General features: G+C 57.7%; 1 protein-coding gene across 1 annotated transcript in view; it reads left to right on the plus strand.

Annotated features, from left to right (window-relative positions):
- The first annotated feature begins 1335 nt into the window (after window positions 1-1335).
- The window catches only part of LOC128829617 (tyrosine-protein phosphatase non-receptor type substrate 1-like), a 41887-nt gene continuing 16249 nt past the window's right edge, over window positions 1336-26973 (plus strand). The window contains exons 1-5 of the mRNA XM_054015096.1: window positions 1336-1384; window positions 1995-2321; window positions 9127-9426; window positions 9895-9996; window positions 10795-11106. Coding sequence (XP_053871071.1) covers window positions 1336-1384; window positions 1995-2321; window positions 9127-9426; window positions 9895-9996; window positions 10795-11106 — 1090 coding nt within the window. The remainder of the gene's footprint in view (window positions 1385-1994; window positions 2322-9126; window positions 9427-9894; window positions 9997-10794; window positions 11107-26973) is intronic.

A 26973-nucleotide genomic window follows, 5' to 3' on the forward strand; every position in this document is an offset into this window, starting at 1 on the left:
GTACAGAAATCGATTTTAAGAGCTCTTTATTTCAAAAGAAATGGCTTCGTTGTGTGGACGGGTGCAGGGTTAATTCGATTTAACATTGCTAAATTCGAATTAAAGTCATAGTGTAGACCAGGCCTAAGGCGCGCTGCGCTCGCCTGTAGGCACCGCCCCCCAGCTCCTATTGGCCAGTTTCCGGCCCATGGGAGAGTGGAGCTGGTGCTTGGGCCAGGGGCAGTGCACGGAGCCCCCTGGCCCCCCCGCCTAGGAGCGGGACCTGCTGGCTGCTTCCGGGGCACGGTGCGGTGCCAGGACAGGTAGAGACTAGCCTGCCTTAGCCCTGCAGCACCACTGACCAGACTTTTAATGACCCGGTCGGCGGTGCTGACCGGAGCCACCGGGGTCCCTTTCCGACTGGGGGTGGGGGAGTGAGTGACAGGGATGGGGGCAGGGCTGGCGGTTCCATTTAGGCGACCTAGGCGGTCGCCTAGGGCACCAGGATTTCGTGGGCGGCATTTTGCTGCCCTTGGCAGCAATGCGGTGGCAGCGGCGGGGGGTCCTTCCGCGCTCCGGATCTTCGGCAGAAATTCTGCGGCGGGTCCTTCGTCCGCCGCTGAAGTGCCCCAAAGACCAGGAGCGTGGAAGGACCCCCCCACTGCAGAATTGCCGCTGAGGACCGGGGGCGCGGAAGGACCCCCTGCCTAGGGCGGCAAAAACCCTGGTGCCGCTCCTGGACTGGGGTGCAGAGCAAGCAATGGAGTGGGGGGGGGGACAGGTGGGATGGGAGTGGGGTCTCAAGGGAAGGGACACAGAAGGGGCGGAGCCTCAGGAGGAAGTGGAAGCACAGGGGGCGGGGCCTTGGGGAAGGGGCGGGGCCAGGCTGTTTAGTTTTCAGGGATTAGCAAATTGGCAACCCTAGATGGGGTTAAACCCCCATGTGCTCCCCAAGCCCCAGAGTTCAGCACGGAGCTGCCTCCCCTTGGGGTGCTGGGATGGGTGCAGGGGGCTGTTCTGGGGTCACACCCAGCCAGGACGCGGTGGGACAGGGGCTGAGCCCCATTACCATTCCTGGGGGGGGACCCAGCCCCCCCCCCGACCCCAGGGGATTCACCCCCAGCCCAGCGGGGAGGAGGTCACAGGGGCAGGGGGTGGGGGGCTGGGCCCTTCCCCTGGCTGATCCGGTTTGGTGGGTGTCTGGGTGTCACGGGATCAGTAACTGTAAACTCTTATCTCTGCCCTTTGCCCGTTGTTACAGCCGCTCCCCGTGATCCATGGAAAGTGAAAGGGAATTCGCTACAGGCTCTGCCAGGTGCAGAGATGGCGACTCTGTGGGGACGGAGGGCAGGGACCATGGGGCTGGGGAGTCTCCTCATCCCCCTCCTTGTCCTCGGGGTGGCCGGTAAGTACAGACCCCTGGTGTCCTGGGGACGGGCAGGGCAGGGGCCCGGGGCTCCCCGGCAGAGTAAAGTCCCGGGGACGGGGCCTGGGTACAGGTGGGTCAGTCGCTGCCCAGCTCTGCCTGTCCTCAGCCCTCGAGTCTGCCCTGAGCCCGTGTGAATGCCCCAGAGTGTGACAGGAGCCAGGGGAGGGAACGGGGGAGCCGCGGGGAATCCTGGGAGTGGGAGAGGGGGGTCGGGGTCTGAGTGAAGGGACGGGCACACTGAGATCTCAGACAGGGCCGCAGAGATCGCTGGAGGGGTGTGAACAGGGCTGGAGCGAATGCGGGAAGAAGCCCAGAGCTATTTGCAAAACCTCCCTTTGCTGCATTGTCCTGGCTCAGAGGGACCCCGTGTGTGATGGTTTAGGAAGGAGAAAGGGGTGTGTGTGTCTAGTAACTGATACACCCAAGGGAGCCAGAGCGCAGCTGGTACCTGCCCCAGGTACCCCACCATCTCCCCTCCCTGGGGTACCAGATCCCATCACTGGCACGTCCATCCCCAGGTAGCGACCTCCCTCCGGCCCAGCCCTGCACCGAGCCCCAGAGCGTGATTTTCTCTTTCCCTGCGCAGGTTCCCGGCTGCAGATATTCACAGATCCCTCCTCCCGGGCCCTGCTGGGCTCTGGGGTGCTGCTGAAATGTCGATTCGACGTCGGGGGGCCGGTCGATCTGAGCTCCCTGCGGGTTCAGTGGTATCTGTTTGAGGAGAGGATTGCGCAGTACGACCAGGCCAGGGGAGAATCCCAGCCTGGAGCGAGTGTGTCAGAACAGGAGTTGAAGACGGGGGACGCCTCCCTCTTGCTCTCCAGTGTGAGGGTGTCGGATGAGGGGCCGTATAAATGCGTCGTTGGTTACGGTACGGAGCAGCTGCAGGGACAGACGACCCTCCGTGTGCTCGGTAAGGACAGGAGAAGTGCTCGGACATTCCCTGGCTGGGAACTGGGGACTGGCTGTTCCTGCGTTGGTCCCACAATCCCGCAGGTGGGAGGAGGGGGTGGGGTGAGGATTTGTCTACACAAGGTTGCTCTGGTTTAACTAAAGGTGTGAATTGAAACCGAGTTCAGTAACCCAACGCAACCCCCCAGGGGACACTGTTACTGCAGGCTGTGACTGTCACGGAGTCCCTGGGCGATGCTCTGGAACTGCTCCCCACAAAGCCAGTCAGGACTTTGGGGAGCCGCCTCTCCCTCGGAGCAAGAAGCTCACACGGCTTCACCTCCTGGGACTGACCTTGGAGCATTCAGCATCTTCTGCCCCTCCGTGCGCTTCCCACAGCGAGTCTGCCCCGGCGGGGTCCTGGGGGAGCCAGAGGGTCCTGCACCCCCACTTCGCAGTCAGACGTGACTCTCAGCCAGCCAGTAACACAGAGGTTTATTAGATGACAGGAACACGGTCTAAAACAGAGCTTGTAGGTCCAGAGAACGGGACCCCTCAGCCAGGTCCATTTTGGGGGGCAGCGAGCTAGACACCCCCGTCTGCCCTTCACTCCACATCCGTAGCCAGCTCCAAACTGAAACCCCCTCCAGCCCCTCCTCCTCTGCTTTGTCCCTTTCCCGGGCCAGGAGGTCACTTGATCTCTTTGTCCTCAAACACCTTTAGCTGTCACCTTGCAGAGGGGGGAAGGGCCCCGGCCATTAGTTGCCAGGAGACAGAGTGTCGGCCATTTATGCACATTGGCCCTTTCTTCTGCAACAATCCCACCCCCTAGAGACTTAAGAAATGCATTGGGGAAACTGAGGGACCCCTACATTATTCAGAGGAAATGTTAAGAACAGTCCCACTTTGTCGCAGTGACCAGTGTACAGCCGTTCAGGGTGAGCTGATCAGTGTCAGGTGTGAGTGACAGTGAAACAGCGAAAGTTAAACCAGTGACAGGGTGTGTAGACGAGGCAGGCGAGGATGCGAACACTGGCCGGGGCAGAGTGGGGCAGTGATGGGTTTCAGACACAGCCGCTCTCCCACCTGAAGGTGTGACTGTGACGCTGGCAGACCAGGTGCCAGCTCATGCCAGGGTCCCCGTGTCTCAGCTGAACCCTGACAGAGACGGAGCTGGGATCGGCCTGGCTCACCTGTGGGTTAATATTGCTGGGACAGTGAGTCCAGACCGGTCAGCAGCTGTGTCACCACCTGCCCTGCACCCTGGGGTGCCTCCCAGTGCTTCTTGCTGTCGCTTCCACCCTGGGCTCCTGAGAACCAGACCAACAGCCTGCAGGTCACACCCCGAGTGTCTGTGTGTAGCCACAGCCCTGGGCCAGCAGCTCTGACCCCCGCAGCCCGTCAGCAAACACCAGCTACGCTCTGGCTCCCACCAGACGTGGTGACTTGCTTACAATGTGCTCCCTGTCCCCGATGTTCCCCCAATAGTCTGTGTTCTGCACGGTCCAGCCCTCTCCTGGGCAGTCCAGACAGCTCAGGTCTGTTGCCCCTCTACAGGGACCAATCTGCCACAGTCGTCTGCCATACAGGGAATTACCCCAACAATTCACAGCACTGGATTCGTTTTAAATAAAGGGTAAACAAGTTTATTTAACTACAATGAGAGAAATTTTAAGTGGGTCTGAGGCGTTAAACTCAGAAATGGTGACGAGAAATAAAGAGAAAACATTTTCTGAACGTAACAAACTAGACTTGGTTCAAGGTGAGTTAAACTAGGGTTACCATATTTGCACAATCAAAAAAGAGGACGGGGGGGAGGAGCCCCGCTTGAGCCCCGCCTCTGCCCTGCCCCACCCCCATCCACTCCCTCCCACCCCCTGACTGCCCCCCTCAGAATCCCCAACTCCCTCCTGCTCCTTGTCCCTTGACTACCCCCTCCTGGGACCCCTGCCACTAACTGCCCCCCTAGGACCCTACCTGTCCCTTGACTGCCCCGACGCTTATCCACACCCCCACCCTATATTCACACCCCTGCCCCCAGACAGACCCCTGGGACTCCCATGCCCTCTCCACACCCCTGCCCCCCGTCAGCCCCTCCAGAACTCCCGACCCATCCAACCCCCTCTGCTCCCTGCCTGCCTCGACCCCTCTCCACACCCCTGCCCCCCTGACAGCCTCCCCAGACCCATCTAACCCCCCGCTCTCTGTCCTCTGACCAGGGCCGGCTTTAACAAGAGCCCAGGAATCGGGCTGCGCTCTGGCCGGAGTCGCAGGGTTTGAGGCCAGGCCGGAGGTGCTCGGCCGGGGCTGGGCCAGCTGCCCTGGGGCCCAAGCCGGGCTGGAGCCGCTGGGTCAGGGCCGGCGCCGCTCGGCCGGAACTGGGGCCGGTGTCCCGGGGCCCTAGCTGGGCCGGGCTGGAGCCGCTGGGGTCGTCCGGGGCCGAACTGGGCCGTGTTGCGCCTCCCCGGAGCCCTCCTCCTCGCGTCCCCCCCGCCCCAGCTTACCTGCTGCCCGCCTGCCCCTGCTTTTCAGACTTCGCGGGAAGCTCTGATTGGCGGGAAGCAGGGGAGGGGGAGGAGCAGGGGGAGGAGCAGGGGGGCGGAGCGTTCAGAGGAGGGGAGGAGGGGGAAGACAGCTGCGGGGCCGGGGGAGTGCTAAGGCTGCAGGGGATGGGGGGAGCCGAGAAGGGGCTTTGGCTGCCGAGCGGCGCCACTTTTCGATCTATATATAGCCGACTGGGGGGAATCCCGGACAGTTTTAGATTTTTAGAAATCCCCCCGGACGGCTATTTATAGATCGAAAAGCCGGACATGTCCGGGGAAATCCGGACATATGGTAGCCCTAGTTAAACTCACATTCCTTGTTAAAGCCCTGCCTGTCCAGTCCTGTGTAATCGGGGCTACGTGGGCTGGAACGTGGCAAGCAGCGTTATTCGGGGGATCCAGAACTTGACATGTCATGTTGCTGCGCACATTTCACCAGGATGTTATCAACCAGTGAGTTCTTAGTTTCCAAATGACCCCTTCCCCCCGCAGGCATACCCTGTACAAGGTTATTGCAGTGGGTGTGGGGGTGAATACAGGGGTGTTTCCGTCACAGGTCGGTGTTAGAAATCTAAGGAAGTGTTCGGTGTTTGGACTCTGTCACACGCTTGTGAGTTGCCGCCTGCATGAATCTCACTTGTAAGCGCTGTCCCCCGTATTGTGATGTGACACTGGAGCGGGTGCAGTGTGAGTCTCTGTGGCCGTAGGAATCACCGGAGAGGGACGTTAGTGGAAGAGCTGCTTTTACACAGACATTGTCATGTCCCCCCCGAAAGAGGAGACCCACCGATACCAGCCAGGGCAGGGTTGGATCTCACAGCTGGAAACTCCTGACACCTGGATTGAGAAACTGTCCACAAAAGGGCTAACAACTCTTCCTGTGGGTCTGCTCCCGCCCCGTGAAGATGCGTCAGGCGAGTGGACTCCTCCCATCAGCGGAGTTTGCAGCTCAGAGCACATGGCAGGAGGGGGATAAACCCCCCAAACTAAAGGAAGTGAGGCCTGGGCTACACTAAAACGTTAGACTGACCCAGGTGTGTCACTCAGGGCATGAGAAACCCACCCCCCTAAGTGACGGCGTTAAGCTGAGATAATGCCCGGTGTAACAGCACTAGGTCGAGGAAAAATTCTTCTCTCCACCTAGCGACTACCTCTAGGGGAGATGGGTTAACTACAGCAATGGGAGAACCAGAGTGTCCCAGGAGACCGCCTATGACTCCATTCAAGGCTGTTAATGTGCCTGAGAAGTTTGCACTTGGTGCAGCTGGCTGGTGAAATGTAAGTGTGGAACTCACAGCCCCGGTGGGGTTTGTGGCTGGGTTTTAACAGTCTGCCCTGAGGTTGGTGCTGGCGCCTTTGCGCCGCTGCTGGGAGTGTCAAAGTTCCCTTCTCGGGAAAGGTCCCGCCAAACACTGGGGGCAGCCAACGGCTCCTTCCTAGGACGGGGTGTGGAAATTGTGTGCCTCTGTCTGGGATTTAATTCTCACTCCGCGTTGGGCAGGGAGGGAGTTTACAGGAGTGGGAGGGGAGGAGCTCTTTCTCCAGCTCCAGTTCTATGTAACCGGTGGTGGCCAGCGTCGGAACAGCTGTCGTGACATGCGAGGGATGTGCCATGGTCTGTTTCCTGCCTGACGACCGACACTTCCTGTGCATGACGTGCAGGTTCCTGGCTTGAGTGCAGGGAAAGATTCCTGGTGCTGACGGACGCCACCAGCCCCGTGTCACATCAGAGAACCACCAGAGTCCTTGGGCAGCCAGGCTGCATCACTGCACGTCCCACCACACACAGGAATCAGTTCCAAGGGAGCAGGGGAGGGTGGAAAACCAAGAGGAGAATTGGCAGATTGTGGCCAAGGGGGAAAGAGGAGACACTCCCAGAGCCAGAAGCAGAACTGGGTGTGACCACCAGAGGAAAGAGAACAAGAAGTTCAAAGCGTAGAGACGTGTCCAGTTGTTGTCAGGTGCTCAGAGCAGCAGGTGAGAAGAACATCTTGGAAATCTTAACTGTGGCAAAGGAACCGGGGTCTCAGCAGGACACGCTGGGGGATGGATTCTCGGCCAAATCCTTGGGGAGGTCAAGCGGGCCCAAAAGATGCTCCAAAGAAGAGAAACAACCCTCAGCAGGGACTCAAAAGGAGTGGGCAGAACCGTCAGCAGGGGCTCCCCACACACCCCGGATCTGTCCGGGTCCTGACTGCTGGGAACTCAGGGATGTGAGTAACAAATGCTTCAGGCAGGGTGCGAGGCCACAGGCACCGGAGCTGTTCTGCAAGCAGAGCCGTGGGGAGTGACCTGCCCAGCACGGAGCGCCCCAGAACTGGTGACAGCGCCCGGCGTATGTAAACACAGGAACCAGTCAGCACAGAGCGGAGCTGTCGGGGGGATCCACGGGTTAACCACTCAGGAGCTGTGTTAGCTACACAGGTACCTGTCCCAGGAATTATCACCATAAGCAAGTTTCTGAGGCCTGCATTCCTCAGGCCAGGAGTCCCTCCTGCGCACGTCAGACCCACAGTGGTCTCACCGCGGGCACCGTGACTGACAGCCCTGTTGGCCGTATCCTGTGTGCACAGCCGACCGGTGTAACCAAGAGCTGGTTCAGGGGCAACGTGATCACAGGCCCTACGGTCCTGCCTGGGGGACCGATGTCTGAGAGCAGACAGCTGTTTCGTCCGAGATCTAGTGGCTTGAAGTTGAAGCAAGACACATTCAGACTAGATTTCAGAGTAGCAGCCGTGTTAGTCTGTATCAGCAAAAACAACGAGGAGTCCTTGTGGCACCTCAGAGGGTACATCTACACTACAGCGGGGAGTCGATTTAAGATACGCAAATTCAGCTACGTGAATAGCGTAGCTGAATTCGACGTATTGCAGCCGACTTACCCCGTTGTGAGGACGGCGGCAAAATCGACTTCTGCCGCTTTTTGTCGGCGGTGCTTACTACCACCTCCGCTGGTGGAGTTAGAGCGCCGATTTGGGGATCGATTGTCGCGTCCCGACGAGACGCGATAAATCGATCCCCGAGAGGTCGATTTCTACCCGCCGATTCAGGCGGGTAGTATAGACCAGACCAGAGACTAACACATTTCTCTGAGCATAAGCTTTCATGGGCTACAGCCCAGTTCATCATATGCATAGAATTGAACATACAGTGAGGAGATCTATATACACATACAGAGAGCGTGAAAAAGTGGAAGTAGTCATACCAACTCTAAGAGGCTAATTAATTAAGGTGAGCTATAATCATCAGGAGAAAGTAACAGAGAGTCCTGTGGCACCTTATAGACTAACAGATGTATGGGAGCATAAGCTTTTGTGGGTGAATACCCACTTCGTCAGACACATGTCGTCTGACGAAGTGGGTATTCACCCATGAAAGCTTATGCTCCAATACGTCTGTTAGTCTATAAGGTGCCACAGGACTCTCTGTCGTTTTTTACAGATCCAGACTAACACGGCGACCCCTCTGATACTTGACATCAGGAGAAAAAGAACGTTTGTAGTGATAATCAAGATGGCCCATTTCAGACAGTTGCCAAGAGGTGTGAGGATACTTAACATGGGGAAATAGATCCAATATTGTAATGACCCAGCCACTCCCAGTCTCTATTCAAACCCAAGTTCGTTTCCATATTAATTCAAGCTCAGCATTTCTCTTTGGGGACTAGAGTCCATGTGCACGACTTTCCCAGGGCGGAGAATCAATGTCTGGAACAACTCACCGAGGGAAGTGGTGGGTTCTCCCGAGTCTCTAACTCCCGACGGGACGTCTTTCTAACCGACCCTCTCTAGCTCCACCAGACGTGCCGGGCTGGCAGCGGGAATGACTGGGGGGCTCTCGGCTCTGTGTATGCGGCAGGTCAGACAAGATGATCATTATGGTCCTTTCTGGCCGTAAAATCTGTGACTCCTGCCCCCAGATGTAATTCCTTCAGGGGGAATCCAGCTGCCCAACGGGTCCATGAGGTGCACTCACACAGCTGAGTGCCGGGTTCTGCTGCCCACTCGCTTCCTGCTCCTAAGAGATGTGAGCCGGGGAAATTGTCACCCAGCCCCCTCCTGCCCTGCCCGGCACTGACACCTTCTGTACCGCGCACCTCAGTCACCGTGTCTGACGCGCCTTCCTACATCCTACTGGGGTAAAACCTCACAGTGACCCGGGGTGTTTTGTGGCCCACCATACTGAATTGGGGATATCTGTGTAACTTACACTCAGATTGGCTCATGGGGGTAACCCATAATTATGCATCCAGACACGGCCCCAGGACTGTCTCTCTCATTCCAGCTGCTCCCAGACTCTCCATCCCCCAGCGATCGGCCGGGACAGACGCAGCGACGTCCTTCCCCTGCCACGTGTGGGGATTCTACCCCGGGGACGTCACCGTCACGTGGCTGAGAGACGGGCGGGTTCTGACCGACGTCACCCGCTCTGCCCCCCAGAGGAACCCGGACGGGACCTTTAACCTCACCCTGACCCACACCTTCACCCCCAGCGCGAGCGACTCCGGCAGCATCTTCTCCTGCCGCGTCACCCACGCGGCTCTGGCCCAGCCCCTGCGGGAGGAGTTCCCCCTGGATGTCACAGGTGAGGGGGTGCTGGGCTCCCAGTTGGATGTTATGGGCTGCAGGGGGCACTCAGTTGAGTCTGACACGGGACCCCAGCAGAGACCCATGCTGGTACATTAGGGGGAATATTGGGGTGGGGGGTGGGATGCTGGAGCCCCCAGGGCTGAAGGGGCCCAGTACAGTAGTGGGGGACGGCGGGAGGTCGGAGGAGCGCTCAGGTCTGACTGTGGCTTTATAACAGAAATGCCAGGGCAGCCGGCTCCCTCTGACCCCCAGCTCCCCCCCCACACACACACACACTGCGCAGGCCCCAGGCTGGGGGCACAACAAGGCTGTAATTCTGCCTGACAAAATACGCTGTAAAGGGCCGGGCCCAGCGACCCCAGGCAGCCCTGCGCCTCCGTCCTGCACCCCCGGCGGGTGGGGCAGCGCGGGGAGGTGCCGTGAGCCGGGTCTGACTTTCTCTCCCTTTCCCGTCCCGGTGCAGGAGCGGATCACACCAGATCCGCGATCAGGGCGACCCTGGGGATCCTGGTCGCAGGGGGAGCTGCAGCATTAGCCATTTACTGCCGGAGGAGGAGGCGGGAAGGTAACGGGGGACGGTGCCATTGGCCAGTGGGAGTGAGGGGTGGGGGGTCTGCATGGCCCCAGAGGGAGCAGAGTCCGGGGAGGCTGAGGGGACAAGGACACAGCCAGCGACACCCCAGGGGGGTCTCTGCAGACTGAGCCCCCTGCAGCCGACGACTCGCCCCTCCTGATACTGGGGGGCACAATGTAAAGGGGGGACAGTGACTGCCCCACATGTCGCCTCTGGGAGGAACTTCCAGCCCCACCTCCCTGGGCCTCTCAGGGATCTGTCATTCCCAGCCCCGAGCTCCGGCTGGATGCGTCTCCCAGACCCCCCCCCCACTGACCCCGCGTGTCGCTCTGACCCCAGGCACGGGAGTCTCTTACTCCGTCTCCGGGGGGCCTGGGGCTGCTCCCTGCTCGCTGAGGACGTCGCCGGTGAGGGCTGGGGGAGCCGGTCTGGGGTGGGTGTTGCTCTGATTTCAGGTCTCTACCTGCCCCGCCTGCCCTGCTGAGCCAGGGTGCAGGGAGGGAGGTTCCTGGGCCGGATTCCGTCCCAGTCTCCCCTTGGTGATGGGGGCTCGGATGGGAGGGGGATGGAGGCTGTGAGAGGTACAAACAGAGATCTGAGATCCCCACCCCCTCCGCTGCCCAGTCTCTGGTTCCCCTGGGGGATGGGAAGCAGGAGAACAAGCTGAGAAGGGATTGTGAATTACACAGTGAGCAGGGACGGGATTTCCCCCTATGGGATCGGAGTGTGGGGTGAAACCCCTCAGCTCCCCAGCCCCTGCTCTCACTGACGCTCCTGCTGTCTGCTCAGCCCGGCCGCAGGTGTCCGGGATCCAGGTGTTACCGCACTGGGAGCCCCGGGACGAGGTGCCGTTTGCCGTCCAGATCCAGAACTTTTACCCCAGGGAGCTTCACCTTATCGAGTGGAGCTGTGATGGGAAAGTTTGGGAAAAATCTGAACCAACCGACTACAGCCAGAACCCGGATCTCACGTTCAGCGCTACCAGCATCTGGAGAATCCCCAGCCGGGAACTGAACCGTCTGGGGCTCAGAGTCCGAGTGTCCGTTCAGCAAAGCCCAGGAGATCCCCCGATCAAGAGAGAGATCGAAGCCGAGGACACAGGTGAGGGGGGTCCTTGGGGTCGGACGGGGAATGAGCAGGAGTCGCTGCCCCCCACAGGGTCCCTGAGGGATGAAGGAGCTTTGGGAGCTAATATTCCTCGTCCCCCTTTCCGGCTGGAGACGCCAATGGGTCGGCGTGTAACAGTGTCACACACGGGGTGATTTTATGGGTTACCAGCTGTGATGGAGTAACCTGGTAATGTTGCATGGGAGTTTTACTAGTTTTACTGGTGACCTGGAGAAGGGCTGGCACACTAGGGGCTCTTCCTGTTAAGTGTGGGGAGCTCAGAGCACACAGGCCTGTGAGTCCACAACAACTTGGAAACAGCGGGAAGATGTATAACCATCGCCTTAAGAGCGACCTGGTGGAGCTGTGCAGGCAGAGGGGGCTGCGCATTGGGAGGCTCACCAAAGAACAGCTCATTGCCGAGCTGGAGGGGTGGACCACTTGGAGTAGCTGATCCCTGCCCAGGAGGGAAGCAGCCTGGCAGATGCAGAGCCAGCACTGGTGTCTGTCCCAGCTGGGAGTGGTCAGACTGCTACCAAGGGAGTTAAAATTGAAAGAGCTGGAGGATCGAGAGAAGGAGCGGGAGGAGCGGGAGGAGCGGGAAAAGCAGTGTCAGCATGAACTGGAGCTGGCGAGGCTGAGGGGCAGCGAGCCCCCGGCTGCGGTGAGTGAGGGGGGACCCAGGACTGCACGGAGCTTTGATAAGTGCATCCTGGCCCCACGCAAGGAGGGGGAGGACATGGATGACTTCCTGGATGCCTTTGAGACGGCCTGTGAGTTGCACAGGGTTGACCCTGCAGACAGCCTTCAGTTTCTCACCCCCTTACTGGACCCCAAAGCCATGGGGATGTACAGTCGAATGAAAGGGGCGGAGACAGGGGACTATGAACTGTTCAAAAAGGCCCTGCTCCGCGAGTTTGGGCTGACCCCTGAGATGTACCGGAAAAGGTTCCAGAGTCAGCGTAAAACCCGTGAGGTCACAGAATCATAGAAGATCAGGGTTGGAAGGGACCTCAGGAGGTTCTAGTCCAACCCCCTGCTCAGAGCAGGACCAACCCCAACTAAATCATCCCAGCCAGGGCTTTGTCAAGCCAGGCCTTAAAAACCTCCAAGGAAGGAGACTCCACCACCTCCCTAGGGAACCCATTCCAGTGCTTCACCACCCTCCTAGTGAAATAGTGTTTCCTAATATCCAACCTGGACCTCCCCCACTGCAACTTGAGACCATTACTCCTTTTTCTGTCATCTGGTACCACTGAGAACAGCCGAGCTCCATCCTCTTTGGAACCCCCCTTCAGGTAGTTGAAGGCAGCTATCAAATCCCCCCTCATTCTTCTCTTCTGGAGACTAAATAATCCCAGTTCCCTCAGCCTCTCCTCATAAGTCATTGCTCCAGACCCCTAATCATTTTTGTTGCCCTCCACTGGACCAATATTTCCACATCCTTCTTGTAGTGTGGGGCCTGTGACGAACTGGGCCTGTTCTCACGGTGGTCTGTGAATGCTGACAGGGGAGTGTGCTGGGATAGTCTGCATTGCAGGATGGGATCTGCCCGAGGGCGCCCGAGGGCGCATACCTGAGTGTGTAACATGAGAACCCAGGAAGGGGTTGAAGGCGAGGCGACTCCTTAGCCCGGGAAACTGAACAAAGGCTGTGGGAGGGGTCGCAAAAGGAGAGTGCTGGAAGCAGGCGAGAAGGAGGCTGGAGAGATGGCTGGGAGGCAGAGATGGCTCTGACCCCCCAAAGGGGGGTGGGCTGGCATGCCCTGGGACCCCAAGCTGGACCTAACTGAGGGGGGCCCTGTTGTCTGTGCCTGCAAGACCTGTCTTGGACTGTATTCCTGTCATCCAAATAAACCTTCTGCTTTACTGGCTGGCTGAGAGTCGCAGTGAATCTCGGGAAGAGGGGTGCAGGGCCCTAACTCCCCCACAATCCGCAACAACTGGTGGCAGAGGTGGGATCTACTGCACCCCGTGGACGGCACTTCCTGCAGTAAGTGACTGGGGAGCAGTAAAACGAAGGGGGATTGACGGGGACCAGGCGTGCTGAAGAGTGAGAGAGAGACGGTTATTACCCCTGGGAGTGTGTGACCAGCGAGAAGGACTTTTGCAGTAACAGGGTCCCCCGGGGAGATCGCAGTGAGTGGTCCCAGGGGCGGAGGAGTCTGCAGCTCGACCCTGGCAGAGAGGTGGTGACCTCGAGAAGGGCTGGCACACTAGGGGGCCCCCTGGGAACTGTGGGGAGCTGTGAGCACACAGGCCGGTGAGTGGCCAGCAGGAAGATGTATGCCAAGCGGCTTAAGAGCGACCTGGTGGAGCTGTGCAAGCAGAGGGGGCTGTGCATTGGGAGGCTCACCAAAGAACAGCTCATTGCCCGGCTGGAGGCAGAAGATCGCGCGAATGAACTGATCCCTGTGTCTCAGGGAAGCAGCCTGGCAAATGCAGCGCAGGCACCAGTGTCTGTCCCAGCTGGGAGTGGTCAGCCGGCTGCTGAGGGCTTCCCGAGACCCCTCCTTCCTATGCCTAGGGGAAGGGTGGGGAGGAGCCCAGCAAATACCGAAGGCGCCGTGACCCCCCCGGCCAGCAGGGGGTCCCCCCGGCGAAGCTCGCCGGCCAGCAGAGGATCCTCCCGGCGACGTTCGGCATCCGGGGAGCGGAATTGGCTGGAATGGGAGAAAGAGCTAAAACTGAGGGAGCTGGAGGATCGTGAACAACAGAGACAGCATGAAGAGAGACAGCGTCAGCATGAACGGGAGGAGAAAGAGAGACAGCATCAGCGTGAACGGGAGGAGAAAGAGAGACAGCATCAGCGAGAAGAGAGACAGCGTCAGCAGGAACGGGAGGAGAATGAGAGACAGAGACAGGAGAATGAGAGACAGCGTCAGCATGACCTGGAACTGGCGAGATTGAAGGGCAGCGAACCCCCGGCTGCGGTGAGTGAGGGGGGACCCAGGACTGCACGGAGCTTTGATAAGTGCATCATGGCCCCATACAAGGAGGGGGAGGACATGGATGACTTCCTGGAGGCCTTTGAGACGGCCTGCGAGCTGCACCGGGTGGAGCCCGCGGACAGACTCCGGGTCCTTACCCCCTTACTGGACCCCAAATCCGTGGCATTGTACCGCCAACTGGGAGAGGCAGAGAAAGGGGACTACGAACTATTCAAAAAGGCCCTGCTACGAGAGTTTGGGCTGACTCCTGAGATGTACCGGGAAAGGTTCCGGAGTCAAGATAAAACCCCTGAGATCTCATATCTGCAACTAGCCGCCCGCATGGAAAGATACGCCAGCAAGTGGGCTGGTGGGGCCCAGACGAAGGAGGACCTGATTAAACTGCTGGTACTGGAGCAACTGTATGAGCGGTGCCCATCCGACCTGAGGCTGTGGTTGGTGGACAGAAAGCCAGAGAACCCGCGACACGCCGGGCAGCTGGCTGATGAGTTTGTAAAGAGCCGGTCAGGGGGTGGCAGGGAGGAGTCCCAAAGGAGCAATCCCACCACAACGCAGAGAGAGTGTCACCATGGGACCTCCCCGTGGGAAAATACAGAAAAACCCCATCAGAGGGGAACATCCGGCATCAGGACCATCCGACCCACTCAAGGGGACCCATGGGACATGGGCTGCTACCACTGTGGCCAAAAGGGCCACATACGGGCCCAGTGCCCCAGGCTCAGGGACAGACTGAGCAGGCCGAACCCACAGAGGGTTGACTGGGTAGAGACCCAGCCCGGCGAGAGGCAGCATTCCCAGGGAAGGGGGGCTGGCAGAGTACCACCTGCTAAGGAGGGAGGAGAGCCCCAGGCCAGCTTCTCTGGGGGGCCAGATGCTCCGGATTCAAAGTTCTCCGTTTACAGGGTTGGCGCGGGGCTGTCCCTGCGGAGCGAGTGCCTTGTTCCCCTGGAGGTGGATGGGAAGGAAGTTTATGGTTACTGGGACACGGGCGCAGAGGTGACACTGGCCCGGCCCGAGGTGGTGGCCCCAGATCGGGTGGTGCCCAACACCTTCCTGACCCTGACCGGGGTGGGCGGGACCCCATTCAAGGTTCCCGTAGCGAGGGTACACCTGAAATGGGGGGCCAAGGAGGGCCCCAAGGACGTGGGAGTGCACCACCATTTGCCCACTGAGGTGTTGATGGGGGGGGACCTAGAGGACTGGCCCAGCAGCCCCCAGACCGCCTTAGTTGTGACCCGCGGTCAGAGCCGGCGAGGGGCACTGCGCCCTGGCCTTGGGGGGGGTGCCTTGCCTGAGGCGCGGGACCCTAACCTGGTGGGGAGGGAACGCCCAGGGACGCGGCTCAGGGAGGCTGCAGCTTCGGACCCAGCGGGCGAGAAAGAGCAGGTGGCCATCCCCGTCCCAGCTGCTGAGTTCCAGGCCGAGTTGCAGAGAGATCCCTCCTTGCGGAAGATAAGGGACCTGGCCGACCTCAATGCGGTACAGACCATGGGACGAGGTGGCGGGAAAGGATTCCTGTGGGAGAAGGGGTTCCTGTACCGAGAATGGGCTCCCCCAGGGAAAATGGAGTCAGGGGGGATCAGGAGGCAGCTGGTGGTACCCCAGAAGTATCGCCGCCAGCTGCTGTGCCGGGCCCATGACATTCCCCTCTCAGGGCACCAGGGAACCTGGCGTACCCAGCAGAGGCTGCTACGGAGCTTTTACTGGCCTGGGGTCTTTGCTACTGTCCGACAGTACTGCGGATTCTGTGACCCCTGTCAGAGGGGGAGGAAGGCCTGGGACAAGGGGAAAACAGCTTTAGGACCCTTGCCCAGCATAGAGGAGCCTTTTCGGAGGGTGGCCAAGGTAAAAAGGGCGGCTCTAAACCAAGAGAGCCCAAAGCACAGACCTCCAGACTGGAGCGCTGGGAGAAGACCACAGCCCAGTTGGAGCCCCAGAGGTATGGGGGTGGGAAAAGGGCGCAGGCCGCATAAACCTTCCCACATGCGAACTGCGAGTGCCATCAAGCAACCCCAACCTAAGGGGGAGCGTGAAACTGGAGGGGCCTGGTGTAATTCTCACCAAGGAATGGGAGGGATGCGGGGGCATCCATGGGAACGGGGGTAGGTTCGAACTTCCCCGGGTCACTGGCTAAAGTGACCCTGCTCAGTTCGGTCTCAAAGGGGGGAGAGATGTGACAAACTGGGCCTGTTCTCACGGTGGTCTGTGAATGCTGACAGGGGAGTGTGCTGGGATAGTCTGCATTGCAGGATGGGATCTGCCCGAGGGCGACCGAGGGCGCATACCTGAGTGTGTAACATGAGAACCCAGGAAGGGGTTGAAGGCGAGGCGACTCCTTAGCCCGGGAAACTGAACAAAGGCTGTGGGAGGGGTCGCAAAAGGAGAGTGCTGGAAGCAGGCGAGAAGGAGGCTGGAGAGATGGCTGGGAGGCAGAGATGGCTCTGACCCCCCAAAGGGGGGTGGGCTGGCATGCCCTGGGACCCCAAGCTGGACCTAACTGAGGGGGGCCCTGTTGTCTGTGCCTGCAAGACCTGTCTTGGACTGTATTCCTGTCATCCAAATAAACCTTCTGCTTTACTGGCTGGCTGAGAGTCGCAGTGAATCTCGGGAAGAGGGGTGCAGGGCCCTAACTCCCCCACAATCCGCAACAGGGCCCAAAACTGGACACAGTACTCCAGATGAGGCCTCACCAATGTCGAATAAAGGGGAACGATCACGTCCCTCGATCTGCTGGAAATGTCCCTACTTATACCGCCCAAAATGCCATTAGCCTTCTTGGCAACAAGAGCACACTGTTGACTCATATCCAGCTTCTCGTCCACTGTAACCCCAGGTCCTTTTCTGCAGAACTGCTACCTAGCCATTCGGTCCCTAGTCTGTAACAGTGCATGGGATTCTTCTGTCCTAAGTGCAGGACTCTGCACTTGTCCTTGTTGAACCTCATCAGGTTTTTTTTGGCCCAATCCTCTAATTTGTCTAGGTCCCTCTGTATCTGCTCCCTACCCTCCAGCATATCTACCACGCCTCCCAGTTTAGTGTCATCTGCAAACTTGCTGAGGGTGCAGCCCACGCCATCCTCCAGATCATTAATGAAGATGTTGAACAAAACCGGCCCCAGGACCAAATCTTGGGGCACTCCGCTTGAAACCGGCTGCCAACTAGATATTGAGGCATTGATCACTACCCATTGAGCCCGACGATCTAGCCAGCTTTCTATCCACCTTACAGTCCATTCATCCAGCCCATACTTCTTTAACTTGCTGGCAAGGATGCTGTGGGAGACCGTATCAAAAGCTTTGCTAAAGTCAGGGAATAACACGTCCACTGCTTTCCCCTCATCCACAGAGCCAGTTATCTCATCATAGAAGGCAATTAGGTTAGTCAGGCACGACTTCCCCTTGGTGAATCCATGCTGACTGTTCCTGATCACTTTCCTCTCCTCTAAGCGCTTCAGAATTGATTTCTTGAGGACCTGCTCCATGATTTTTCCAGGGACTGAGGTGAGGCTGACTGGCCTGTAGTTCCCCAGATCCTCCTTCTTCCCTTTTTTAAAGATGGGCACTACATTAGCCTTTTTCCAGTCATCCGGGACCTCCCCCAATCGCCATGAGTTTTCAAAGATAATGGCCAATGGCTCCGCAATCACATCCGCCAACTCCTTTAGCGCCCTCGGATGCAACGCATCCGGCCCCATGGATTTGTGCTCATCCAGTTTTTCTAAATAGTCCTGAACCACTTCTTTCTCCACAGAGGGCTGGTCACCTTCTCCCCATACTGTGCTGCCCAGTGCAGCAGTCTGGGAGCTGACCTTGTTTGTGAAGACAGAGGTCACATATCTAGAACAGGAGTATGTGTGGCACCTTAGAGACTAACAAATTTATTTGAGCATAAGCTTTCATGGGCTACAGCCCACTTCTTCGGATGCATAGAATGAAACATATATTGAAGATATATATCTATAGATATATATATATATACTGTGACAAAGTTCCTCCTCTATCTTGGTGGGTCCTGCGCTTATTGGCGGATTTTCTTGCCTCAGAGATTCACCATGTAGGTTGGGGAACAGCCCAGAGACCTTCCCCTCTGGCAGGCCCCACAGTCCAGGTCAATTGGGAGGTTTGGGGGGAACCCGGGCCCGCCCTCTACTCCGGGTTCCAGCCCAGGGCCCTGTGGAGTGCAACTGTCTATAGTGCCTCCTGTAACAGCTGCATGACAGCTACAACTCCCTGGGCTACTTCCCCATGGCCTCCTCAAAACACCTTCCTTATTCTCACCACAGGACCTTCCTCCTGGTGTCGGATAACGCTTGTGCTCCTCAGTCCTCCAGCAGCTCACCCTCTCACTCTCAGCTCCTTGCACCTCTTGCTCCCAGCTCCTCACACTCCCACCACAAACTGAAGTGAGCTCCTTTTAAAACCCAGGTGCCCTGATTAGCCTGCCTTAATTGATTCTAGCAGCTTCTTCTTAATTGGCTCCAGGTGTCCTAGTTAGCCTGCCTGCCTTAACTGGTTCTAGCAGGTTCCTGATTACTCTAGTGCAGCCCCTGCTCTGGTCACTCAGGGAAACAGAAAACTACTCATCCAGTGGCCAGTATATTTGCCCTCTACCAGACTCCTGTACCCCACTAGTCTGGGTCTGTCAGGGTATGTCTACACTACAAAATTAGGTCGAATTTATAGAAGCCGGTTTTATAGAAATCGGTTGTATACAGCCGATTGAGTGTGTCCCCACATAAAATGCTCTAAGTGCATGAAGTCGGCGGACCGCGTCCACAGTACCGAGGCTAGCGTCGACTTCCGGAGCTGTGACGAACTGGGCCTGTTCTTACTGTGGTCTGTGAATGCTGACAGGGGAGTGTGGCTAGGATAGTCTGCGTTGGGGGATGGGAGACTGATTGGAGAATACCTGAGCATGTAACATGAGAACCCAGGAAGGGGTTAGAGGCCAGGTGACACCTTGGCCCGGGAAACTGAACAAAGGGGTGGGAGGGGTCGCTGAAGGCAGAGTGCTGGAAGCGGGCTGGAGAGATGGCTGGGAGGCAGAGATGGCTCTGACCCCCCAAAGGGGGGTGGGCTGGGATGCCCTGGGACCCCAAGCTGGACCTAACTGAGGGGGGCCCTGTTGTCTGTGCCTGCAAGACCTGTCTTGGACTGTGTTCCTGTCATCCAAATAAACCTTCTGCTTTACTGGCTGGCTGAGAGTCATGGTGAATCGCAGGAAGCCGGGGGTGCAGGGCCCTGAGTCCCCCAATACTCCGTGACAACTGGTGGCAGCGGCGGGATCTACTGCACCCCGTGGACGGCACTTCCTGCAGTAAGTGACTGGGGAGCAGTAAAACGAAGGGGGATTGACGGGGACCAGGCGTGCTGAAGAGTGAGAGAGAGACGGTTATTACCCCTGGGAGTGTGTGACCAGCGAGAAGGACTTTTGCAGTAACAGGGTCCCCCGGGGGGATCGCAGCGAGTGGTCCCAGGGGCGGAGGAGTCTGCAGCTCGACCCTGGCAGAGAGGCGGTGACCTCGAGAAGGGCTGGCACACTAGGGGGCCCCCTGGGAACTGTGGGGAGCTGTGAGCACACAGGCCGGTGAGTGGCCAGCAGGAAGATGTATGCCAAGCGGCTTAAGAGCGACCTGGTGGAGCTGTGCAAGCAGAGGGGGCTGCGCAGTGGGAGGCTCACCAAAGAACAGCTCATTGCCCGGCTGGAGGCGGAAGATCGCGCGAATGAACTGATCCCTGTGTCTCAGGGAAGCAGCCTGGCAAATGCAGCGCAGGCACCAGTGTCTGTCCCAGCTGGGAGTGGTCAGCCGGCTGCTGAGGGCTTCCCGAGACCCCTCCTTCCTATGCCTAGGGGAAGGGTGGGGAGGAGCCCAGCAAATACCGAAGGCGCCGTGACCCCCCCGGCCAGCAGGGGATCCTCCCGGCGAAGTGCGCCGGCCAGCAGAGGATCCCCCCGGCGACGTTCGGCATCTGTGGAGCGGAATTGGCTGGAATGGGAGAAAGAGCTAAAACTGAGAGAGCTGGGGGATCGTGAACAAGAGAGACAGCATGAACGGGAGGAAAAAGAGAGACAGAGACAGCATGAAGAGAGACAGAGACAGCATGGAGAGAGACAGCGTCAGCATGAACTGGAACTGGCAAGATTGAAGGGCAGCGAACCCCCGGCTGCGGTGAGTGAGGGGGGACCCAGGACTGCACAGAGCTTTGATAAGTGCATCCTGGCCCCACACAAGGAGGGGGAGGAGATGGATGACTTCCTGGAGGCCTTTGAGACGGCCTGCGAGCTGCACCGGGTTGATCCTGTGGACAGACTCCAGGTCCTTACCCCCTTACTGGACCCCAAAGCCGTGGCATTGTACCGCCAACTGGAAGAGGCAGAGAAAGGGGACTACGAACTATTCAAAAAGGCCCTGCTACGTGAGTTTGGGCTGACTCCTGAGATGTACCGGGAAAGGTTCCGGAGTCAGGATAAAACCCCTGAGATCTCATATCTGCAACTAGCCGTCCGCATGGAAGGATACGCCAGCAAGTGGGCTGATGGGGCCCAGACGAAGGAGGACCTGGTCAAACTGCTGGTACTGGAGCAACTGTATGAGCGGTGCCCATCCGACCTGAGGCTGTGGTTGGTGGACAGAAAGCCAGAGAACCCGCGACATGCAGGCCAGCTGGCCGATGAGTTTGTAAAGAGCCGGTCAGGAGATAACAGGGAGGAGTCCCAAAGGAGCAGCCCCACCACAACGCAGAGAGAGAGTCACCATGGGACCTCCCCGTGGGAAAATACAGGAAAACCCCATCAAAGGGGAACATCCGGCGTCAGGACCATCCGACCCACTCGGGGGGACCCATGGGACATGGGCTGCTACCACTGTGGCCAAAAAGGCCACATACAGGCCCAGTGCCCCAGGCTCAGGGACAGACTGAGCAGACCGAACCCACAGAGGGTTGACTGGGTAGAGACCTAGCCCTGCGAGAGGCAGCATTCCCAGGCAAGCGGGGCGGGCAGAGTACCACCTGCTAAGGAGGGAGGAGAGCTCCAGGCCAGCTCCTCTAGGGGGCTGGATGCTCCAGACTCAGGGTTTTTGGTTTATACGATGGGCGCGGGGCTGTCCCTCCGGAGAGAGTACCTTGTTCCCCTGGAGGTGGATGGGAGGAAGGTCAATGGATACTGGGATACGGGCGCCGAGGTGACGCTGGCCCGGCCCGAGGTGGTGGCCCCAGATCAGGTGGTGCCCAACACCTACCTGACCCTGACGGGGGTGGGTGGAACACCAGTCAAAGTGCCCGTGGCAAGGGTACACCTGAAGTGGGGGGCCAAGAAGGGCCCCAAGGATGTGGGGGTACACCCGTATTTGCCCACTGAGGTATTGATGGGGGGGGACCTGGAGAACTGGCCAAGCAACCCCCAAAGGGCACTGGTTGTGACCCGCAGTCAGAGCCGGCGAGGGGCACTGCGCCCTGGCCTTGGGGGGGGAGCCTTGCCCGAGGCGCAGGACCCTAACCTGGTGGGGAGGGAACGCCCAGGGACACGGCTCAGGGAGGCTGCAGCTTCAGACCCAGCGGGCGAGAAAGAGCAGGTGGCCATCCCTGTCCCAGCTGCTGAGTTCCAGGCCGAGTTACAGAGAGATCCCTCCTTGCGGAAGATAAGGGACCTGGCCGACCTCAATGCGGTACAGACCATGGGACGAGGTGGCCGGAAAAGGTTCCTGTGGGAGAAGGGGTTCCTGTATCGAGAATGGGCTTCCCCAGGGAAAATGGAGTCAGGGGGGATCAGGAGGCAGCTGGTGGTACCCCAGAAGTATCGCTGCCAGCTGCTGTCCTGGGCCCATGACATTCCCCTCTCAGGGCACCAGGGAACCTGGCGTACCCAGCAGAGGCTGCTACGGAGCTTTTACTGGCCTGGGGTCTTTGTTACTGTCCGACAGTACTGCGGATCCTGTGACCCCTGTCAGAGGGGGAGGAAGGCCTGGGACAAGGGGAAAACAGCTTTAGGACCCTTGCCCAGCATAGAGGATCCTTTCCGGAGGGTGGCCAAGGTTAAAAGGGCGGCTCTGAACCAAGAGAGCCCAAAGCACAGATCTCCAGACTGGAGCGCTGGGAGAAGACCACAGCCCAGTTGGAACCCCAGAGGTATGGGGGTGGGAAAAGGGCACAGGCCGCATAAACCTTCCCACATGCGAACTGCGAGTGCCATCAAGCACCCCCGACCTAAGGGGGGGCGTGAAACTGGAGGGGCCTGGTGTAATTCTCACCAAGGAATGGGAGGGATGCGGGGGCATCCATGGGAACGGGGGTAGGTTCGAACTTCCCCGGGTCACTGGCTAAAGTGACCCTGCTCAGTTCGGTTTCGAAGGGGGGAGATGTGACGAACTGGGACTGTTCTTACTGTGGTCTGTGAATGCTGACAGGGGTGTGTGGCTAGGATAGTCTGCATTGGGGGATGGGAGACTGACCGGAGAATACCTGAGCGTGTAACATGAGAACCCAGGAAGGGGTTGGAGGCCAGGTGACACCTTGGCCCGGGAAACTGAACAAAGGGGTGGGAGGGGTCGCTGAAGGCAGAGTGCTGGAAGCGGGCTGGAGAGATGGCTGGGAGGCAGAGATGGCTCTGACCCCCCAAAGGGGGGTGGACTGGGATGCCCTGGGACCCCAAGCTGGACCTAACTGAGGGGGGCCCTGTTGTCTGTGCCTGCAAGATCTGTCTTGGACTGTATTCCTGTCATCCAAATAAACCTTCTGCTTTACTGGCTGGCTGAGAGTCATGGTGAATCGCAGGAAGCCGGGGGTGCAGGGCCCTGAGTCCCCCAATACTCCGTGACAGGAGCGTTGCACTATGGGTAGCTATCCCACAGTTCCCGCAGTCTCCGCCGCCCATTGGAATTCTGGGTTGAGATCCCAATTCCTGAATGATGCAAAACAGTGTCGCGGGGGGTTCTGGGTACGTGTCGTCAGGTCTCTCCCCCTCCGTCAGAGCAACGGCAGACAATAGATTCGCGCCTTTTTACCTTGGTTACCTGTGCAGACAACATTCCACGGCAAGCATGGAGCCCGCTCAGCTCAGCTGAGCTCACCGTCACCATATGTCCTCTGGGTGCCGGCAGACGTGGGACTGTATTGCTACACAGCAGCAGCTAATTGCCTTTTGGTAGAAGATGGTATATTACGACTGGTATCCGTCATTATCGTACTGCAGTGGCTGTCAATCATGGGCACCTGGGCAGACATGCTCAGTCCTATCGAACTGTCTCGACGATGATGGCTATCAGTTGTAGTATGTTATTTTCTGACAAGCGCCCAGAAGATGCTGAGGGCTATCAGTCATGCTGCACCGTCGGCTGCCAGCTTAAGATGTAAAAAATAGATTTGTTCTGTATTCATTTGCTTCCCCCTCACTCCGTGAAATCAACGGCCTGCTAAACCCAGGGTTTTGAGTTCAATCTTTGGGGGGGCCATTCTGTGTGACAGTTGTTTGTGTTTCTCCCTGATGCACAGCCACCTTTGTTGATTTTAATTCCCTGTACCTGTACGCCATGTCGTCACTCGCCCCTCCCTCCCTCCCTCCCTCCTTCCCCTGGTCCGTCAGATACTAGTTTTGCGCCTTTTTTCAGACCAGGCGCCATAGCACTGGGATCATGGAGCCCGCTCAGATCACCGCAGCAATTATGAGCACTATGAACACCACGTGCATTGTCCTGGAGTATATGCAGAGCCAGGACATGCCAAAGCAAAACCAGGACCAGCTGAGGAGGCGATTGCAGCGCGGCGACGAGAGTGATGAGGAAATTGATATGGACATAGACCTCTCACAAGGCACAGGCCACAGCAATGTGCAAATCATGGTGTTACTGGGGCAGGTTCATGCCGTGGAACGCCGATTCTGGGCCCAGGAAACAAGCACAGACCGGTGGGACTGCATCGTGCTGCAGGTGTGGGACGATTCCCAGTGGCTGCAAAAATTTCACATGCGTAAGGGCACTTTCATGGAACTTTGTGACTTGCTTTCCCCTGCCCTGAAACGCCAGAATACCAGGATGAGAGCAGCCTTCACCGTTGAGAAGTGAGTGGCGATAGCCCTGTGGAAGCTTGCAACGCCAGACAGCTACCGGTCAGTCGGGAATCAATTTGGAGTGGGCAAATCTACTGTGGGGGCTGCTGTGATCCAAGTTGCCAGGGCAATGAAAGACCCGGTGATATCAAGGGTAGTGACTCTGGGAAACGTGCAGGCCATAGTGGATGGCTTTGCTGCAATGGGATTCCCAAACTGTGGTGGGGCGATAGACGGAACCCATATCCCTATCTTGGTACCGGAGCACCAAGCCACCGAGTACATAAACCGCAAGGGGTACTTTTCAATACTGCTGCAAGCTCTGGTGGATCACAAGGGACATTTCACCAACATCAACGTGGGATGGCCGGGAAAGGTACATGATGCTCGCGTCTTCAGGCACTCTGGTCTGTTTCGAAAGCTGGAGGAAGGGACTTTCTTCCCGGACCAGAAAATAACCGTTGGGGATGTTGAAATGCCTATCGTGATCCTTGGGGACCCAGCCTACCCCTTAATGCCATGGCTCATGAAGCCATACACAGGCAGCCTGGACAGTAGTCAGGACCTGTTCAACTATAGGCTGAGCAAGTGCCGAATGGTGGTGGAATGTGCATTTCGACGTTTAAAAGCGCGCTGGTGCAGCTTACTGACTCGCTCAGACCTCAGCGAAAAGAATATCCCCATTGTTATTGCTGCTTGCTGTGCGCTCCACAATATCTGTGAGAGTAAGGGGGAGACATTTATGGTGGGGTGGGAGGTTGAGGCACATCGCCTGGCCGCTGATTAAGCGCAGCCAGACACCAGAGCGGTTAGAAGAGCACAGCAGGGCACGGTGCGCATCAGAGAAGCTTTGAAAACGAGTTTTGTGACTGGCCAGGCTACGGTGTGAAACTTCTGTTTGTTTCTCCTTGATGAACCCTCCGCCCCACCCCCCCACCGGTTCACTCTACTTCCCTGTAAACCCACCACCCCACCCTCCCCTCCCCCTTCGAGCACTGCTTGCAGAGGCAAATAAAGTCATTGTTACTTCACATTCATGCATTCTTTATTAATTCATCACACAACTAGGGGGATAATTGCCAAGGTAGCCTGGGATGGGTGGGGGAGGAGGGAAGGAAAAGGACACACTGCAGTTTAAAACTTTAACTCTTATTGAAGGCCAGCCTTCTGATGCTTGGGCAATCATCTGGGGTGGAGTGACTGGGTGGACGGAGGCCCCCCCACCATGTTCTTGGGCATCTGGGGGAGGAGGCAATGGAACTTGGGGAGGAGGGCTGTTGGTTACACAGGGGCTGTAGCGGCGGTCTCTGCTCCTGATGCCTTTCCTGCAGCTCAACCATACGCTGGAGCATATCAGTTTGATGCTCCAGCAGCTGGAGCATCGACTCTTGCCTTCTGTCTGCAAGCTGACGCCACCTATCATCTTCAGCCCGCCACTTGCTCTCTTCAGACCGCAATTCAGCCCGCCACCTCTCCTCTCGTTCATACTGTGCTTTTCTGTAGTCTGACATTGACTGCCTCCACGCATTCTGCTGTGCTCTTTCAGCGTGGGAGGACATCTGGAGCTCCGTGAACATATCATCCCGAGTCCGCCGTTTTCTCCTTCTAATCTTCACTAGCCTCTGCGAAGGAGAAAAATTTGCAGCTGGTGGAGGAGAAGGGAGAGGTGGTTAAAAAAGACACATTTTAGAGAACAATGGGTACACTCTTTCATGTTAAATTTTGCTGTTCACATTACACAGCACATGTGCTTTCGTTACAAGGTCGCATTTTTCCTCTTATATTGAGGGTCTGCCGGTTTGGTGTGAGAGATCACTCACGCAGTGCCAGGCAACAGATTTCGGCTTGCAGGCAGCCATGGTAAGCCAGTCTTTTGGCTTTTTTAAGCTTCTTAACATGTGGGAATGGTTTCAAACAGTAACGCCCTCATTTCCCATACCAAGCACCCGTTGGGTTGGCCATTTAAAATGGGTTTGCAATGTAAAAGGAGGGGCTGCGGTTCCCAGGTTAACATGCAGCACAAAACCAACTAAACCCCCTCCCCCCACACACCCAATTATCGGGGATGATCACTTCACCCCTCCCCCCCACCACATGGCTAACAGCGGGGAACATTTCTGTTCAGCCGAGCAGGAACGGGCACCTCTGAATGTCCCCTTAATAAAATCACCCCATTTCAACCAGGTGACCGTATATGATATCACTCTCCTGAGGATAACAAAGAGAGATAAGGAATGGATGTTGTCTGCATGCCAGCAAACACCGGGACCATACGCTGCCATGCTTTGTTATGCAATGATTCCAGACTACGTGCTACTGGCCTGGCGTGGTAAAGTGTCCTACCATGGCGGACGGGATAAGGCAGCCCTCCCCAAAAAACCTTTTGCAAAGGCTTTGGGAGTACATGAAGGAGAGCTTTCTGGAGATGTCCCTGGAGGATTTCCGCTCCATTCCCAGACACGTTAACAGACTTTTCCAGTAGCTGCACTGGCCGCGATTGCCAGGGCAAATTAATCATTAATCATTAAACACACTTGCTTTTAAACCATGTGTAATATTTACAAAGGTACACTCACCAGAGGTCCCCTGTGTGCCCTCAGGGTCTGGGAGCACGCCTTGGGTGAGTTCGGGGGTTACTGGCTCCAGGTCCAGGGTGATAAACATATCCTGGCTGTTGGGGAAACCAGTTTCTCCGCTTCCTTGCTGCTGTGAGCTATCTACGTTATCTTCATCCTTCTCTTCCTCGTACCCCAAACCCTCTCCCCTGTGTGTTTCTCCAGTGACGGAGTCATAGCACACGGTTGGGGTAGTGGTGGCTGCACCCCCTAGCATGGCATGCAGCTCCACGTAGAAGCGGCATGTTTGCGGCT

This window comes from Malaclemys terrapin, unplaced genomic scaffold (assembly GCF_027887155.1).
Source record: "Malaclemys terrapin pileata isolate rMalTer1 unplaced genomic scaffold, rMalTer1.hap1 H_1, whole genome shotgun sequence".
Classification (NCBI taxonomy): Eukaryota; Metazoa; Chordata; order Testudines; family Emydidae; genus Malaclemys; species Malaclemys terrapin.